Here is a 20,249-nt window from a genome sequence, read left to right on the forward strand (position 1 = left end):
TAGACATGTGTGCCGTGTCCAAGGGTACACCATGGCTTTCAGTACAGCTGTTGCCATCAATCAACAGATTAATCCACTAAAGTTTAAGTTGATTGATTTGTGAAGGTAAGTTGTAACTGGTGGCCTGGTAACTCCTTTGTTTGATTCTGAGGTTATTTCAATGACTTTCTAGAAAAACCAATTTGTGAGTTACCGTAATTTACGCTTCAGCGTCTCGAAACAGCATCCATGTTAAGGTTTGGGTATTTTTTTATTTATTCATGCAAATACATTTAAGTGCATCGAATCATTTGAAAGGAAAATACTTGAATTGTTGATAACCCTGTTAAAAATGCTACTTGCTCATTCTGCTTGATCCGAGGCAGTAAAAGGGTCTTGGGTAAATGGGTAAGTGTTGAAGTCACCCAGTCTGATAAGAAGGTACAAGGATTCTGTACCCCCTTTTCCCAAATGTAGAAAAATCATGAGCTCCAGCTCTCGTTTTGTCGTCTTTCTAGACTTTTTCTCATCTTTAAAAAAATAGAGAGGGAAGTTTTTTACTCCTCTTTCTTCATTCCATCATGTTACCTAACAGAATTCTCAGCCAACAGTTTTTTTAACTGTAAGTAGCGTTATGCTAAGTGACATTGCAAAAGAATGTTTTTGGATTTTTTAAAGAAGTGTTAGCTCATAGAACAGGGCTCTTTCCTGCCCATCATCCTTGCTGTATTCAGTGCCTAAAAAGGTAAAGGGACCCCTGACCATTAGGTCCAGTCGTGACCGACTCTCAGGTTGCGGTGCTCATCTCGCTTTATTGGCTAAGGGAGCTGACGTACAGCTTCCGGGTCATGTGGCCAGCATGACCAAGCCACTTCTGGCGAACCAGAGCAGCACACAGAAATGCCGTTTACCTTCCCGCCGGAGCGGTACCTATTTATCTACTTGCACTTTGACATGCTTTCAAACTGCTAGGTTGCCAGGAGCCGGGACCAAGCAACGGGAGCTCTCTCCATCGCAGGGATTCAAACCACCGACCTTCTGATTGGCAAGCCCTAGGCTCAGTGGTTTAACCCACAGTGCCACCCGTGTCCATTCAGTGCCTACACAAAGACAAAACTGATTCTGAGCATCAATGGTTACATCATTTGGGACTTGTTAGTGTAAATGAAAGGTGAGGAAGAGGTGACACGATTGAAGTTTATAATCTTATGCATGGCGTGGCAAAAGTGGATGGGGAAGTTTTTTCTCCCTGTCTCATAACACCAGAAGTTGTGGGCACCCAACAAAGCCAAATGTTGGGAGATTCAGAACAGATAAAAGCACTTCTTTGTGCAGCAGCACATAGTTAAACTATGGAACTCACCCCAACAGGAGGCAGTGATGCCCACCAACTTTGACGGCCTTAAAAAAAGGATTAGAGTAAAACTTGGGGGATGAGACTCTGTGTATCTCCTAGCCACAATGACGGTGTTATACCTGCACTGTCAGAGACACTATGGTTCGGAACACCAGTTGTAGGGAATCGCAGTTGGGCAGAGGGCCATTGCATTCATGCCCGCTTGCAGGCTTCCTGCAGGCATCTGGTTGGCCACTGTGAGAACAGGATGCAGGGCTAGCTGGGCCATTGGCCTGATCCTGCGGGCTCTTCTTATTTGCAGGCAGATGCAAATTGAGGGGGAAGTCAGTGGAAATAGCAACCTGCTTCCTTGGATCCAAATCCTTGCGATTCAGCTTAACCAAAAAGGTTCTCTCTGCAAATGATTAGAAGAAGGTGGGAAGGATCTTACAGTGATTATCAGCATTATCAGGCTTTGGAATTTGCTCATGTTCTCCTTACAACTGGACACTTTTAATTCTTCCTTTGCCTCCTGTTTGGAGCAAACCTGAAGTTGCTCAATTTAGACATCTCACAGTGGTTTATTTACACCAGGAACTGAAGGAGGAGATTGGTGTAATGGAAGCAGCGAGTATGCAAGTTGGAGCCCCGCTCATGATGGCCAGACCATTAACTGGACCTTTTTCATTGTATTATATAGTATCTGCTTGTCAGCAGATAATAAAGTACTAGTTACTTAATGGAGTCCAGGTTGTTTTACAAATATTATATAGATAAAGCAGAAATTCTCAAACGGAGATTATCTCCTCCCTTGACAAGGGAGCCTACCAAAACTGCAAAGTACCCTGTATCAAACCACAATTGGCTTAGGTTTGTGTTCTGTCTGTCTGTCAGGGGTGCCAACTTGAATAAAATATTGTGGGGACCAGGTAAACACCACCCCACATGATCACATGATGCAGTGCACACATACCATTTAATGGGAATGCCTATCAACTTTGTGAGGGCCCAGCCCCCTCAAAGATTTTATTGTGGGGGCCAAAGCCCCCAGGAGTTGGCTCCTGTTTTCTCTACATTGCTCTCTACTCCACATAGATTTAGGCTGAGAAATATTGTTAAATGCTATTCTGAGGATGAAGAAAGCTGATACTTACTTTAACTGTTCCAAATGCCTTACTCAAAGCTGTCTCTCCAGGTTACTACACCCATTAACTATATTTTCAAATGTCTAGGTATTAGCCATACATCAAGCCCAGTTGAGGTGTTTACAAATGCCCTACAGTGAGACTAGCAGGAAGGATCTTTTCGCAGTTGTTGGCCAACAAAAGCAACCTAAATTTAAAGTTTTTTCTACTGTATAAATTACTGATTGTTCACTGGCTGCTTACTGGTTGTTCATCGTAGCATACTAATCCCTGTGCTTTCCAGTATCCTAAAGTCAGTGGTGTTGTTGGCAACAAACAACCAGATATTTTGTGTTTGAATAAATTTTGTCCAGAGCAATGTAAGAAATTCCGCACCTGAACACCATGTTTTTGGTGGTGGCTGGTCTGCTTTTGGAAAGACTGAAGTTTGGAAGAAGCTGACTTAATGCAGCAAGCCCAAATGGAAATGAAGTCAGTAATTCCAGGCCTCTTTGGCCCTGTCAGCCGGGATAAGACAGGGCGGGGCGGCGGGGAGAGAGACACCAACTGTACTTGGCTGATTGCAGTAGTAATCGTTGCAGAGTGATGTGCGTATTGCCTCTAAAACTTTTGCCAAGAAATAAAACTGTACAGTTCTTTTGCATGACACTGTACATTTGTGTTGGCCCGGGTTCTTGATATGTATTCAGTACTACGGCCAGATAATTTGTTAACAAGGCCTTTTTAACACTTTGGACAGATGCACATACTGTTTTCAATCTTCACGGTTAATTATTTGATTTTGTATTAGATGCTCGAACACCCTGACTCCTAATCACTCCTCATTGTTGGAAGTCCATTATATTCTAACTGTTTGAGTGCTCCCGTTGACCTTGAACTGACATTATAAGCTGTGTCTAATCTTTTCACTCTATATTTCTAATGCTTCTTTTCTTCCTCTTTTGCCCCCTCCCTTCTCTCTTTGTCTGATCTCTGATTAGCATCACAATGGGGCTGCCTCTGAGTCCAGCAGCTGACTCCGCCCGCTCTGCACGACACGCTCTCTCGCTCATTGCCACGGCCAGACCACCCGCCTTCATAACAACTATTGCCAAGGAGGTGAGCAAAAGAACTTTTCCAGGGCTCGCTGTGCTCCACTTCAGAAGGAACAATTGCTTCCTTGTTTAACAACAAGAAACATCTGGGCTTTCACCATATATACAGATATATGTGTGTGTGTGTGTGTGTATACATATACATATATATATATATACATATACATATACATATATGTATAGTGTTAGTATATTTTATTGTGTGTACTGGCATACAAGTGCAATATGTACATGAGTTTTTGCATGTGTGTGTTTTGGACACACACATTATATATGTGTGTATAAAGAGGGGTGGAAAACAACCAGACAGTGCTTCAGTCGGGCTCCGAATCCATAAAGTAATCTGCAGAGTAATTTCATGTGTATATTTATTTGGGCCTCGGGCTCTGAGCTGATGACAATATTGTCAACTGTACTCAGAAACAGAACACTGTCATATATTTAATCATTGCTTGGTAACACTGCACTGTGACTTAGAGCCAAACTAGACATTTGCTTAGTATATAGCATGCAGTTTCATGTCTGCTTCCCCACCCTGCACTGGTGGAAATGTGGGGGGAGGCATTTTTTACTTGCAAGGCAGCATGCAGGGGGGGCGATGCTTTACCCCCCCACACTGCAATTGGAATGGAGAGCCCCCCTGCCATCCCTTGCATGGGTCAGAGCCTTAGAAGGCAAGTCCCTATTAAGAAGAAACAGGCTCTCAGGTAGGAGCTGGGAGGGTCTACCTTTCTGAGTATGGATGAAGGATATGATATATATGGAATGAAGGGCCTTTGTATATATTCTTTTTCTTCCTTCTTTATCTTTTCTGTCTCTCTATTTCTTGATTTTTCTTCAGTCTTATTTTGGTTTTTTGTTATTCTTTGTTTTTAGACTAGTTTGACGTTTATTGTATTTTATGTTGAAAACTTTCAATTAAAAAAAAAGGAATGTCCCTATTGGGAGTGAAGGGATAAGCTCTCCTTCCCATCACACTGCCTTCCCAGTGGCTTTTGCCACTCCATTGCTCATTGTCCCTCTGTACATATTCTCAGAGCCACCCTGTCTGTGTGAGGAAGCTTGCCAGTACGGTACACGCAAAGTACCGTATTTTTCCGTCTATAAGACGCCCCATGTATATTTTGGGGGACTCCAAATTGAGAAAATGGGGGAGATGGCCCAGAGTTGTGGAGCTCACCAGACGTGACAAAGCGTCTGCCCGATAGCCACCAATAGTTGGCAAGCGCAAGCACAATTGACGCAGTGGAAGCCAATCCACAGCAGCCCTTGCCGCAGCCACCAATCACCAATCCACTGAACAAAGTAGCAGCCAATCCAAAGCAGCCCTTGCCACAGCCACCAATCACCAACACAATTGCCGCAACAGCAGCCAATCCAAAGCAGCCCTTGCCGCAGCTACCAATCACACACCTAGTCGCCGCTGACAACCTCCTGCTCGCGGCTGCAACCATTCGCCCATCCCCCCTCTGTACTACCCGTGTATAGGACGAGCCCTGATTTTGAACATTATTTTACAGTAAAAAAAGGTAGTCTTATACACGTAAAAGTACGGTGTTTACTAATCCATACTGACTCAGCTTGAGAATTCATCCTGAGTTGCGAGCTGTCGTTTTGACCTGGTTGCCAATTATGCACCAAGCGTGAGACTTATTCCTGATCAGTTTATCCAGAGTCAGGACTGTTAGCATTGTGAACATCCTCATTCGCCCCATGTACTTTGCGAAGGAGGAAGTCATAAGGAAGAACCCACTGATACTCATTATGAGCACTTAGGAGAAATAATCACTACCAATTAGAGCTTTCCTAGTACTTTTTTCTTTAAGAAAGAAAATCAGTAAAGTCCTGTGCTAGTAAACATAGCTGTGACTTTATTGCCAGGAAATAAAGTGAGAATCCAGCGGAAAGGGTTAAATGTATTAATTGCTTGAGTTTCATAGACATAATACATATAATCTACAGATACAAGCAGATGTCCTCCATCCCCATTCTCTTTCATTAGTGTTCAGTGGGATGACTCTGTCCTTCGTTCTGTTACACCTGCCTTCCATTTTAACTCTGATAAGTTTATAGAGAGAAATATAGTTACTGAATTAGAGAATACTGTGTTTGCCACAGTTTCTAGATTGTTCCCCCCGTCCCCTCTCCCCCAGCTACCAGCAGTCCTTAGTGCATGTGGGGATTCACTGAATTACAGTGCATGCAATCCCATTGAGATTTCTTTTTGCATGGTGTTTTAGATCTATGTGCCTTGCTAACCTGTAAGACTTCAGCAAATGTCCTGTGAGTAGCAGGCAGGGCCAAGGATGGATATCAAAAAGGGAAGACATTGGTGCCCCATAGCACACAAGGACCAGCAATGTGGAAGCCAAAAATCCAGGGAAAATTTTGAATGTAAGCATCCCTAACAATCCTACTGTTTTTCACAGGTGCACAGGCACACTGCTCTCCAAGCAAATACTCAATCTCAGCAGAATATTCATACCAGTACGTTGGCTCGGGCCAAAGGAGAAATTCTGAGAGTTATTGAAATACTTATTGAAAAAATGCCTATGGATGTTGTGGATCTCCTTGTAGAGGTAAGGCCATCTTCTATGAGCCATGTTTGTGTTTCTTGTTGGGCAATTCAATGACATTTGCGCAGGCCTTTCAAGGTGCTGAAGGCGTTTGTGCCTATGTTTGACCTGGTTATTTTTTTAGAAGAAAAGACAAGTACGTTTTCATTGGCTCACCAGCTGGTAAAATAAATCAAAGCCTTTGCAAAGCACTTCGAGGAGGTATTTCATGATAGAGAAGATGCTTTGCATTTAAAAGATCCCTGATTCAATCTCTGGATGGGGGGTTGGGAAAGACTCAGTCAAAAAATTCAGCCCCAGCCAAAATACTGGCCTAATGTTGACTGTATGCCTATCACATGAAGACTCCACTTGATAACTTGTACTTACTACTGCTATAGCGTGGTGAGCCCATTCACCTTGCAGTACTTCTAGCATCAGTCTGGAGAAGCCACGTTTCTTTGGCAGTCATCACAGCGCTTGATACAAAACACATACCACTGTCCCCCAAACAGTTTGGAAAAACAAGATAATGAGCTAGAGAGGCGGGACAAGTCATTTCCTGGAGGCTTCTTCAACCTGGCCTCCTTGTGTTACCCATAGCAATGTACGCAGGTCGTTTTGCATACACTTCATGAACTAGTTCAGAAGATGGTAAAGGGTGTCCAGAGTAGAATCAACTCAAAAAAAGGGGAGATGGCAGAAAGCAGGGATGGTAGAGAAGAGGGGACAGTAGATGGATAATCAATGAACTCAAGCCACAGAAAGGATATGCAGTGGGGCAAGGAGAAGGTGGCAGGTAAAACGGGCTTTGTAGCTGATTTTTGTTGAGTGGAAGGAGTGACTGGTTACAGTAGTTGGTGACTGAGTGGGAGATGTTGGAGTGATTGGGTGGAGGTGTGGCAGTAGAATGGAATGAGTGGTGCTGAATGAGTAGTAGGTTTTCTATGATTGCGTAAGGCAGAATCTGGGTGTGACACATAGTATTTTGTGAGTCAAGAGACTGCCTTCGCAAGAGGGAGACTGAAGAGGGACGGTATTCCTGATTCTAAAGATGTTTCAAAATATGCTGCTGTATTTTTGGTTTGGGGGATTTTATTGTTCCGCAGGGATTCCTGGAGGGCATTTATGGTGCTTGGGTTGGCACCTCCTGCTAGCTGTGCAGGCGAAAGCCTTTCTTCAGATTATCTCCCCAAAGGGGCCATCCTGCCAACCAGACCAGCCCATTCTAGTGTTGTGGGTAGTGGGGTTGAGCTGAGCTCCTTTTAAAAAGTTGGAATCTCTTTTTCTTGTCCATTGGTTCAAGTCATGCCCTCTGAAGCAGCAGAAAACAAGCTTGCTCCATACAGTTGAAGACGACCATCATACCTCCTCTCAGTTTGTTCTTCTCCAGGCTAAACATCCCCAACTCCCTCAACCATTCCTCATAAGGCTTGGTTTCCAGACTCCTAATCATCTTGGTCACCCACCTCTGCACACATTCCAGCTTGTCAGTTGATCCTTCCTAAGCCTAGTATTTTCCTTACAAATCTTTTTTTTTTTTTTTGTATACTTAACATTTGTTTTAAAATTTACTTATAGGTTATGGACATCATCATGTACTGTCTTGAAGGTTCATTAGTCAAGAAAAAAGGACTTCAAGAGTGCTTTCCAGCTATCTGCAGGTAGGGTCACAAATTGAAAAGAGACTGGTGATGAGCAGGTTTTGCAGCTGTTATAATTCCTATCCCTTCCTGTTACTATAATTTATTGGCATTAGGCAAATGAATAGTCTGTCCTAGGAAAGTTACAGGGTTTGGATCAATTTACATTGACTCCTATCTAAACCAAAATCATGGACAGAAGCTCATGGTTAGTACTAAGCTGAAAGTTCTTTGGAATAGCTCATAATGTGCCGACTTTTGTTGGAGGAATGGGACATGAAGGAAGGTGTTAATTTCCTTCATGGGCACAAATCACTCCGTGTCTGAGATAAGCCAACAGGTGCATGGTCAGCCAAGCCAGTTGCTATGGAAACAGCTCAGTACCATCTATATAAATAATTAAGGCATGTCAGTTCATTAGTCAGTCAGTGAATCTTGTGAAGTGAATTGAAGTCTGTGTTACATCTTGGAAGTGCTGGAGCAGCAGAAATACTTTGTTCTTGTATATATGTGTGTGTCTGTATCTGCAAAGCCTACAAGCTGTATGTATAAATCCACGTCCGGCATGGTATAACTGAAGCATTATCTTCTGCAGTAGTCAACTATTTTGGACCTTAAGTTGCCTCTGTGTGGTGACTGAAACTAGGGGCAACTTCCGCTGAGTGGGTATCTCACCTCAGATTCCCAACAACTTTTGGGCATGGTGAAGGATCATTTCAGAAAACCATGCCCTCCTTTTTCTACTACCTGTTCTTATGGTTTGGGTAGCAGTGGCTATTATGCCCTCCACATGGCATAATCCAGATTGGAGTGAGTGCAGGGGGGGAAAGCAGGTTTTTCTGTCTTCACTCTGGCATCTTCAGGGTAGAAAACATTCAAGAAAAACAGTGCCAGCAGTGAGGAAAAGCAATGGCTTCAAGATTGCATCCACAAGAGACATTGATACATGGCCATACAGCCCACACCTTCCCATTCTATGATCTCCATAGGGCCCATGGCAGGTTTGCTGCCCAACCAGAGTTGATGTGAAAATCCAATTGTAAGAACCATGCCGCCATGTGTATCTTCAGTGTTAAAGTTCTATTTCTCCTGAAGATCTGCTTTAGAGGTTTTGATAGGTGTCCACTTGCCAAGACTATCAGACTGTTGGGCACATAGAATAGGGTCTTTCGAGCTGTGGTCCCTCAGATATGGATCTCAGTTGCAGGAAGAATCAGACAGGCCTTATCCCTTGATAGTTTCAAACAGCCCTGTCACTTCCTTGAATAGCCAAGATACCTTCCTGGTGAACTGGTGGGCCATTAAGGAGAGCAGAGGAATTGACTTTGTACGAGCCAGCAAATGGGTGGCCCTCCGTCAACTGGAAGGTAGTTAGAAGAAGAAAAAGGCAGAGTTGAGAAGAGAGGTTGGACTGATGTGAGCTAGAAGCAAAGCAGCAAGCTGGGAAGACAGAGACAGAGCAATGTTTGATTTTTGTTTAAATCCAAGGCTGTGGCTATGGGGGAACAAGGCCCTCTTGGGGCATTAATGCTGTGGATCCCTCCGTCATAGGCTCAAGTTGTATATATGTGTAAATAAACCACATATCATGAAGACACCACAGTGTGGTGGACAGAGAGCCAGTGTGGTGTAGTGGTTGGAGCAATGGACTTGTAATCTGGTGACCCGGGTTCGATTCCCCGCTCCTCCACAAACAGCTGCTAGGTGACCTTGGGCTAGTCACACTTCTCTCAAGTCTCTCAGCCTCACTCACCTCACAGAGTGTTTGTTGTGGGGGAGGAAGGAGAATGTTAGCCGCTTTGAGACTCCTTAGGGTAGTGATAAAGTGGAATATCAAATCCAAACTCTTCTTCTTCTCCGTCATTCGAAAAGGAAACAGGAACCTTGGGTAAGCGCCTGGAACCCCTAGAATCTCACACCACTCAAAGATTGGGGCGCCATGCAACAATATTTAGGCTATGCAGGTTTCTCATGACAATGCTAGCTTTTGAGCAGTATTTTAGAGCAGATGATTAGGCTAATATTGTCTGTATTTTGATGCGTATTTTCTAAGCTGTTTTTGGGAATATTTTTTAATTTTCAAAGTGGGTTATAGATCTGTTAAATAAAAGAGCACAGGTAGTGATTTCAGTGTAGCACGCTGTGAAAGCAAAAAGAGGAACGGCAATTCTTATAGGGTGCGCTACTGAAAATCTGCTCTGCATCACATACTTAAAATGCAAAGGCAAGGACAAGTTGGAATTAATGTGAGAAAACTCTCTATCCTGGAGGCATGTTTAATAGAGACACATTGCCTTTTAAATTGTGTTAAATAGCATGTATTATATCTTATTGTATGTAATTATGGCTCCTATAAAAATGATACAGCATTGTGCTAATGACAGTACAGATTAGCTTTCAGACCAGGAGAGATTTTTTTTAATATGACTTTGCTTTGTAACTCTGGAAGGAATCCAAGTGGAAACTTTTGACATGATCCTCTTACTAAATATTTTAATATGATAATGATCTTCCTGCTATACTGATTAAATGTTCAATTGCATACCTGTTGTGATCATATAGTGCTGTCAGTTCGAACAATATCAAGGCATATTCCGCCCCCAGCTGAGTTGTTATTTTTTGTTATTATAAGCCATGATAACAGCTGTCTCCTAAGTAAAGTGTGGAGACTAATGACAATTCTATTGTCTTCTTTTCAGCAAGGGAGGGGCGCTGGAGGCAAGAACACTAAAGGCAATACTCCAATAAGAACAAAAGCCATTCCAATAGGATTTGTTGTTAAGATCCACTGTCCTTTTTGCTTTCTGCCACAAAGGTCTTTGAGGGTCCTGGTGTTTGACTGACCTATAGTCTTCATGTTAGCATGAGTCGGGGGGAGGGGACCTATCATGGTCCTCATGTTCAAAGTAGGTTGGTGGTCACGTGCTCCTCTGCTCACAGACCCTGACATCCCCTTCCCCATCTGTCATGCCCAGACATCACTTACTTGTGACCCCTCTCTCTGCGAGAAGACCCCTCATGACGATCCCTGTGTTGAAACATAGATCTTAGAGACTCTTTTCCTTCAGACATGGTTCCTGCCACAGCTAAAGCAGATCACTCAGTAAGCATCTTTTAGACCAGAAGTTCCCAAACTTATTTGGCCTACCACCCCCTTTTCGGGGGGCGCCCCATGGAAATCTACCTTCTTTAAACAAAGGGGCAGGACCGGCATTGCAGCATGCCAGATATTGGCCAAATACGCAGGCAAGCTGTGATCCACTTCCTGGGCCTGAGTGAAGCCAAAAAGGATTCATCCAATCCTGGTAAACCTTCCCAACTCCAGCACAACGACCAGATCCAAAGTATTGGCTTAGAAAAGGTGTTCCTTAATGCATGGAGGAAATGTCTCTTTCACGGTGATGCCTAATGTCACCCATGTACAAAATCCAGAAACAAAGAGAATATGCTTTGATCAATACAGTGGTACTCTCACATGCAGATTTATTAGATCTGTCTGTTATATTAGAACTGACAGATCAACGAATATTTGTGGCCACCCTGACAATTTGCCTTTCCTCTTCCATTCTTCTATTACAAGTTGGCCCTGGAAGAAGGCAAACTGTTGGAGAAGTAGTTATGGGGTGGGGTGGGGTGGGGCTACTTGGAAGGGACAACCCCCTTTCTTAGTAGCCCTCCCCAACCTCCACCCTGCACACACAAAGAAATTACTGGTTTGCAGACTAATCTTCTCCCCTCCTTTTATTTGAAATTTCAATAATCTTTTAGACTTTGCCTTTGTTCTGGTCAACTTCATGTTCAATGAAGATTCCCATGCAATGTTGTTTACCAGAACTAAGGCTGCCCTGGAGCATCCTTTGCAGATCAAAGCAAAAAAAGTTAAATTGCAAAGCAGTTCAGCCGCATTGAGAAGTAAATTAGTTTAAACTCAAGGAAGCTCAATTCCTGGATCTTAATAAGGGCGAGCATCTCATTTTAGCAAGCATAAATTAGGCGCCTTGCTAAAACTGTGGCCTACACCTTATAGTTTTAAAAGTCTGCACATTGCAGACCTGATTTGGAGCATCTACATTTTCACTCTGTTTTTGTAACTCTTGTATGTATGCTTCAGTGGTGGTGAGCCTCATATTTCATATTAATTGCTATTATTATCTAACTGGGCTTCAGGATTGCAGTGCATATCAAGAGGACAGTCAGCCAATGTAATCCACATCGGCTTTCCCACAAGTAGCAGTGGGGATGTCCCATTTAATCTGTAACGTAAATCATATAGGGATATGCATCTTCATCAGCTTTCTTGAATCATTTGTTGCACAGAACTCTGTGGGTCAAATCCAGTATCTATTGACAGTGTTTTATTCAGACCGATATCTTCTGATATTTTGGCTAATCTTGTATTCTGACTACTGTATGTGCCATTAAAATGCCAGACAGGGATCCTGCAAGCTGAAACAATAGAATAGTAGTAGAAATTGTGTTAGGCATAGGGTAATGTAGTTTTTGACATTTTGAAAATGTTAGGAATAGCAAGGCCTCCTCTTGTTTAGGCCTTAATTCAGCAAAATCTTCAATACAATCATTACCATGAGCCTTCCTTTAAAAGGACTGGTATCACTGAACTGTAGTTGTTTGATATTTGGGATTAAAATTCAGTGAGGAGCTACAGCTGAAGAATCATTGAAAAGAATATTGATGGAGTATCAGTAGAGGTGTTTATTCTAATACATCCTTGGTTTCTCCAGACTTTCCCTGAGCTCTGACCTTGATTTATGTTTCTGAACCCCCCCAATTTCCTGTTGTTTATTTGTTCCGTGTGGTTTTTTATTTTGACTGTTGCTTTGGTTTCATGTTGTGTTTTTGTTTTGATGACATTGTTTTTATATTGTACACCGCTTAGAGGTTTTTTAAAAAAGTGGCTTATAAATGATTTGTATATTAACTAAATAAAAATACAAGTGCTATAGTTGTTTTGGGACAGGGAGGGGGAGGCAGATGGAGAGGAAACAGGAAACAAAATGCAACTCAATGAAGAGAGAAAGTCGATTCCTAGAAAACTGAAGTGAGGGGATTGGGAATGCCCATGGTGACAGAGAAGAAGCCAGAGGAGAGGGAAAACACCAGGAATTCTGACCTTAAAGGTCATCGTGAAAAAGTGAATCAAACGTAACAGAAGGTGTGCTTCAGGTTTCCACTTATATGCCCAGTTCTTATTGCTTGAATCTTTCAGATCAGGTCTCCAGGATCCAATACCTGAGTTTGGTCAGGCTGCCCAACCTCATCTCCTAGAGTCAACAAAAGCATCAGCAGCCAGTCTGATAGGGAGAATGCAAGTCCACAGCATACCCCGCCCCCCACCATGAAGACCTCCTTCTGACCTCTGTTTTAGAGCTCCAGTTTAACAGGGTGGTGAGAAGAGAGATTTCTGTGTGAGATTCCCTAGGCATCTTTAGCTGTGTGCACTGATTTCTGCACATCCCCATTTCCTCTTGCCAGCACTTGGCAGCATCTGTAGCCAACAAAAGGCTGCTTCTCGAGGGAGTACAGAAGTGTGAACCTAAGTGTTCACTTATGGTTGCACTCGGGTTATTGTAAATATTTGGAATCCAATCTTATTCACTCTTTAAATAAGCATTGCCTAGTTTCCCCCTCTATTTATTTGTAAAAATAGACAATGACTTGAAAGAATTACCATAGAATGGCTTGAGTCGTGGCTTATTTTATTCCAGATAAAATAGGTGTTAAGCAAACAGCTTATTTATACCAAAGGAAAGAGTGCCTGTGTCCCAACATCACCTTGAGGTTGATTATTCAAAACAAGTGCAAACATTTCCCTTCACTATGTGAATTTATTTGCCATGGCCTGTCCTTCTCAAACAGTCATATCATATGTCAACATTGAAACTGTGACAGTTCACAAAACACAAATTCTATGGAACCTCTTAAGTATAGATGTATGAATTTCAGATTTATTGCTTAGCCAATTTGCCATTACAATGCAATAATTAGATCACCAATGACTGAACATGACCAAGCATTCACAACGTAATTGACAATTCCAGATATAATTTAAATCAAATAATTGCATTAACTACAATTACTGATATGACAAATCAGCAATCTATCAAACCTATCAAAATCATTCATGTTAAGCTAAAATCTTGTCCAAGATAGACATGTTTAGAATAAGTGAAATTAGCTAAGATAAACTTACTCTGAATGTCTATAACTGGAAAGTTGGCATTATGAGATAAAATCTATCATACTTTAAGAAGACTTAAGATGGAGAGTGGCAAATACGTAAATAGATATTCCACATTTCAGTAAAAGCATGTCAAAGAAAATGGATCATCTATTATTAGTACCATTGCATGCACACCATCTGAATGCTTGGAGCAAATATTTTTAAATACTCTCAAGACAGTGTGTTTTTAATTTATGTATTATATTTTAAAAGTTCTTATAAATTTAGTGGTCAACTAGCTTTAAAAATATATGTGTGTGTAATGGGTATGAGTTACTCGTGCGTAAACTGGTGCCTTTCTAGGCTAATTTGCCTTGTTAAACCTTTCTGACTGCACAGCCCTCTCTCATCGTGGCTGCCTCAGTCGCTGGCAGAATCCGTCAGTGGGCGTTTCTTAAACCTCTTCCAACATAAAAGCTGTTTGACTCCTCCTCTCACTGCGCGGGAGTCTCCTGCGCAGGGAGGGCGTGGGTAGCGGAGGACCTGTGCTCTCCTCACTGATGTCCAGTGAAGAGTCCTGGAGCCCTCTCTCCGATTCCCCCATCTGCCCCCCTTTATCCCTGGTGTTGCGCTGATTTGCTTCCCCCTCTACTGAGCTGTTTCTCCCCCTGCTGCTGGGTCCTTCGCCAGCATCATCTGGGAGCCTCCCCTTCGCCTCTCGCTCCGATGTCAGTTCCCTGACAATATGTAAGAATGAAATTTTGGGAAACCAGCTAGAAAAATATTTTTGTTTCTGTTCTCTGAGGAATATTCTTCTGTATTGACTCTACTAATATTTTTGTTGTTGTAGTTGTAAACGATTCTGTTTCCCATCTTGATTGTCTGATGTTGGGCAAGCCACATTTCCTTCCCTTCATTATTCTGTCAAGAAGCATTTTCAGTTATACTGTTTTCTTACAAAAATAAAAATATTGATATAGAGTAACACCAGTAAAAAAAAAACACCAGCATGTAAGACCTCAGTGGTGGTGATGCAGAAGAACAGGCCTCTGCACCAGCTATTGCAAATTGTCAGGGGATTGTGCACACAGAAACACAGACTGAATTCATACTAAGCCAGAAACCCTGATTTAATAAGCTGGGAGATTCCGGAGCGGCACTCAGGTCCTTTGCAACCACTTTGCTTCTTCCTTTGTGAACGTGACTGACAAAGTTAGGATTCATCATTTAACCATAACTTTCTATTACGTGCAAACCCAGCCTGGTTCAAACCAAGCCAGAATATCAAGCCAACTTTAAATCAGGACTTGCTATCCTGGTTCATTCTGAAGTCACAAACCATAGTTTTCAAGTTCACACGTAATAGGAAGATACTGTTAAGTGCTGGATCCCAGCATGTTCAGCCATGCACATGGAGGGAGGAGCCAGGGGGCTGCATGCTGGTGCATGCTTTGCTTATTATGCCAGGATGTTTGACTTAGTATTGCATGTGAATATTGCCATACTGTTTTTGAAATCCCATGCAAGTAGCAAAAGCTTTAAGGGGTGTTTATTTCAACTGCATGAATTGATATTCTATCCTTCAGTATAAATATTTCCAGGATGGTTTAGAACAGGCTTCCTCAACCTCGGCCCTCCAGATATTTTTGGCCTACAACTCCCATGATCCCTAGTTAGCAGCACCAGTGGTCAGGGATGATGGGAATTGTAGTCTCAAAACATCTGGAGGGCCGAGGTTAAGGAAGCCTGGCTCAGAACAAAATAGAGAATTATAAAATCTTAAAACCTACAGATACACACAGAAAGATAAAACAACAGATTAAAAGACTAGCACCATTAAAATACACTCTCCTCAAATTAAACGAGTATGAAACTGGTAGAAACTTATAGTGCTGATATATCCCAAGTAGATCTCTGTGTGCTGGACCATTGCCATGAAGAAGGATCAGAAATCAAGAACCTCAGTGGTTCTTGGGTGTCACTTTGTCGTGTCATCATTAACAACCCACTGCCTTTTTGCGAGAGAAATTGCAAACGTCCAGAATGCAAGGTTAACTGTTAACACAGCCCTACAAAATTGCCCCCAGTTTTATATTCCCTTATAGGTTACTCTTCGTTGCATTTAGCTTGGTAGTGTCACAAATTGTGCAAGGCTGCATTAGAGCGAAACTGCATTCCTGTGCACAGAAGTCTTTGCTGGTGCAAACTGTGTATGAAATTATGCTCCCCAAATTCTACTCAATCCCAATCAAGAAAGCACAGAGCCACCTGTTGCTTTCTCCCTAATCTATTGTTGTACAAAAAAACAAACTTCAGCAAAGCAACATCTTAGAATCCTTTTCATTTTTGTTGTCTGTGTTTTGTTCAGCCATATTAAATAATTATGGACATCCTTCTGTGCCTCAGGCATCAGAATTCCATAGACTAAAACCTCCTTGCTCTTCAGAATCGCCTTTTCAGTACTGCATTGTGTTTTGCCCCCCACTGCAGCTGAAAAATAAAAGATGCCAATATTTGCATTATAATCTATTCTTTCCTCATCATATTCTTGTTTTCATCAGGAATTTGTTTCTCCCTCGTACCATCTTTCCTGGAAAGAAGGTTGGTTGGGGCTGTTTGCAATACTGTGGTACCTCGGGTTACATACGCTTCAGGTTACATACGCTTCAGGTTACAGACTACGCTAACCCAGAAATAGTGCTTCAGGTTAAGAACTTTGCTTCAGGATGAGAACAGAAATCGTGCTCTGGCGGTGCGGCAGCAGCGGGAGGCCCCATTAGCTAAAGTGGTGCTTCAGGTTAAGAACAGTTTCAGGTTAAGAACGGACCTCTGGAACAAATTAAGTACTTAACCCGAGGTACCACTGTACTCTTCTATATCTATCTATCCCTCTTCCAAGAGAAGAGATTTTGGAATTCCAATGTAAGCAGGTGCAGTTAATGTTAGCATCGCCTACACAGTGCCATGCAAGAACAGACAGAAATCACCTACCTGCTTCTGTGCTGTGGTGGCAGGAGGGGAAATCCCTTCATATAGTGGCAAATCAGGCCTTCAGTGCAGAAAACTGTAGCAGGCAATCAATAAACCAATGATCAGCATTTGATCAGCAGATCACCACCTAGTTAAACCATCAGCAGTAATCCAGCTGTTATCAGTTGCATGTGAAAAGAATGAGGGAGGCAAAAAATATTGTATCTAACCTCCATATGGAAGCTGTATCCTAGCTCCCATTTCCTCTCACAGTGAAGTCAGAAATATGGAACTGTGTGCTGACACGAATAATGTTTTTTTCGCTTGCTTGGGTCTTTGGTGCTGCATATGCTTGTTATTCCTCGATTGTAGTCAGAGTTGTGCATATATCCACATTCGAATGGGCTTACCCTTGCAAAAGGAGTGTATCACAGAAAAACAAAAGCACACAGGGGTTTTTTTAGCCAGAACTCACAGGAACTCAGTTCCAGCACCTCTTAGGGTAGGTGCCATTGCCATTCTAAGAGAACGAGGGAGGTGTTCATGGTTAGTTCCGGCACCTCTTTTTCTAGAAAAATAGCACTGCTCCTAATGGTTGACATTGCAGTGCAGCTTGCAGAGTTTGACCAGAGAGACCTGGGTTCAAATACCTGCCCAGCCACAAAACTTGTTAGGTGATCTTAGGCGAATTATTCCAGAATGTGGCAGCTAGACTGGTAACTGGGAGCGGCCGCCGAGACCACATAACACCTGTCTTGGCGTCATTGGCTCCCAGTATGCTTCCAAGCACAATTCAGAGTGTTGGTGCAGACCTTGAAAGCCCTAAATGGCCTCAGCCCAGTATACCTGAAGGAGTGTCTCCACCCACATCATTCTGCCCAGACACTGAGGTCCAGCACCGAGGGTCTTCTGGTGGTTCCCTCATACCGAGAAGCAAAAGTTACAAGGAACCAGGCAGAGGGCCTTCTCAGTTGTGGTGCCCACCCTGTGGAATGCCCTTCCATCAGATGTCAAGGAAATAAACAACTGTCTGACGTTTAGAAGACACCTGAAGGCAGCCCTGTTTAGGGAAGTTTTTAAATGTCTGATGTTTTATTGTATTTTTAATATTTTGTTGGAAGCTGCCCAGAGTGGCTGGGGAATTATTATTATTATTATTATTATTATTATTATTATTATTATATTGCACTTTCAACCTCATGTGCCTTAAAGGGTTGTTGGTAGGATAAAATGGGATTGTTAAACTGGGAGAATATTGACAGTTAAAATGGTAGTCCTCCCAAATATGTTTTGTTTTTTCCCCAAACCATCCCGATTATAAATGGAATTAGTTGCTTTAAAGAATGGCATAGGTTCCTGGCGAGGTACATATGGCAAGACAAGAAACCCAGCATCAAATTCAAATTATTAACGGACTTAAAAGAAAGGGGTGGATTTGCATTGCCAGACTTTAGGTTATACTTTGAAGCTGCATGTTTAGTATGGTTAAAAGACTGGATGCTTTTAAAGAATGCCAACCTGTTAGATAACGTAGTATGGATAACGTAGTAGGATGGCATGGTTATCTGGGTTATGAAAAAGCGAAAATACATAAGGGTTTCAAAAACCATATTGTTAGAAAGGCAATATTCGAGGTGTGGGAGAGAAATAAAAAATTGTTAGAGCCAAAAACCCCGTGGTGGATATCACCAATGGAGGCAATGGCGGTTAAAAGGAAAAACATGAGTAGCAATTGGCTGACATATAAAAAATTATTAGAAGAACGAGATAACCAACTAAGACTAAAGGACTGTGACACATTAAAACATATCAGCGTAAGTTGGCTACAATATCATCAACTCAATGGAATTTTCAAACCTGATGAAAGGGAAAATGGATTTTACAAGATAATTTCTGAACTAGATAAAGAACTCCTCTCAAATAATAATATAAAATCTGTCTAAAATGTATAAATTATTATTAAATAGGCATCTAAAAGATGAAGAGGTCAAAGATGTAATGGTAAAATGGGCACAGGATTTTGGATACAATATAGAGCTAGAAAAACGGGAAAACCTTTGGAAACACGATATTAGATTCACGGCATACGATTAAAGAAAACCTCCTAAAGATGATGTACCGGGGGTATATGACACCAGCAAAATTGGCTAAAAAAAAAAAACAGTAATAAATGGTGGAAGTGTAATCAAAAAGAGGGGAATTTTTTCCACATGTGGTAGACGTGCCCCAGAATAAAAACATTCTGGGACATGATCTATGAAGAAATTAAAAAAATGATTAGACACATACACATACAGAACTTTTTTAATTAAGAATTTTCACTACGGACATCCCAAAAGATAACAAAAGAGTCTTTTTATACGCAATCACGGCCGCTAGGATCGTGATAGTGAAACACTGGAAATGTAATACAATACCAACAAAGGAAGAATGGCTCTTAAAATTAAGTGAATATCTAGAATTAGCTAAACTTATTGACTCAATAAGAAATCACTCAAAGGAGAGAATAAGAATGGGATGTTTTTATAAATTACATGAAAAAAGGAGGTTCCCAGACCATCACTAGGCTTAGCTTAGATTAAAATTAAAATGACAACCAGAATGTTTCTCCACAGATTTAACAACTGATTACAGATATTTAGAATAAGGAACTACTAAGTACATTCAAGAATAGCAGGAAGTCATGTTATGAATCAAGGAGTCAAGCCAGTTAATTGTAAAAAGACAACTTGTACTCCTTACGTACAAGTGTAATTGAAAATATTTGTTTTGGGGGTACTTGTCTTTTTCTTTTTTCCTTTTTCTTTTCATGTATGTGGTTTTTTTCTTTTTTTGCATACTCTGTGTGTTTATATATATATGAAATATTTTTTTTAAAAAAAGAAGAACAGCCAGGCTAAAATAAAATAAAAATGGGATTGTTAGGAGAAGTGTGGGATGAAGAAATAAATTCTCCAGAATTAAATACTATATGTGTTTCAAGAAAAATCTTATCTGGGCAGATTGAATAAATATCCTATAGTCTTTAAAAGAGAGAGAGAGCTCCAATCAGGTCTATTCAGAGCAGTTTCTATGTTCTGCCAAGAGTCTTTATTCAGTTTAAATTGTTGCATAGGAAGCTGGATAGGTGCATTCATCTAGTAAGGTGCAGAGCCGCAAGACAAAGGTGCCAGGGCCATTAGAAAAGCCGTTTGCATATCCCTGGCTAAAGTGGATTTGCAGAACTAAGCTGTGAAATAAAACGTTGATACTAGCAGTGCTATTAATTACCAGAATGTAGTAAAAAAGAAGTTTTGCATCCCACGCCGTCTGATCAAATCTCACTCTCTCCTTGCTCTAATGTTCA

The 20,249-nt window shown here is 41.6% G+C and overlaps 1 protein-coding gene across 5 annotated transcripts in view; it reads left to right on the forward strand.

The window, feature by feature from the left end:
• The window catches only part of WDR7 (WD repeat domain 7), a 220,620-nt gene that overhangs the window by 154,934 nt on the left and 45,437 nt on the right, over positions 1 to 20,249 (forward strand). For all 5 annotated transcript variants that reach the window (XM_053407606.1, XM_053407607.1, XM_053407608.1 and 2 more), the window contains 3 exons: positions 3,441 to 3,558; positions 5,984 to 6,133; positions 7,691 to 7,773. In XM_053407606.1, coding sequence (XP_053263581.1) covers positions 3,441 to 3,558; positions 5,984 to 6,133; positions 7,691 to 7,773 — 351 coding nt within the window. The remainder of the gene's footprint in view (positions 1 to 3,440; positions 3,559 to 5,983; positions 6,134 to 7,690; positions 7,774 to 20,249) is intronic.

This window comes from Podarcis raffonei, chromosome 11, assembly GCF_027172205.1.
Source record: "Podarcis raffonei isolate rPodRaf1 chromosome 11, rPodRaf1.pri, whole genome shotgun sequence".
Taxonomy (NCBI): Eukaryota; Metazoa; Chordata; class Lepidosauria; order Squamata; family Lacertidae; genus Podarcis; species Podarcis raffonei.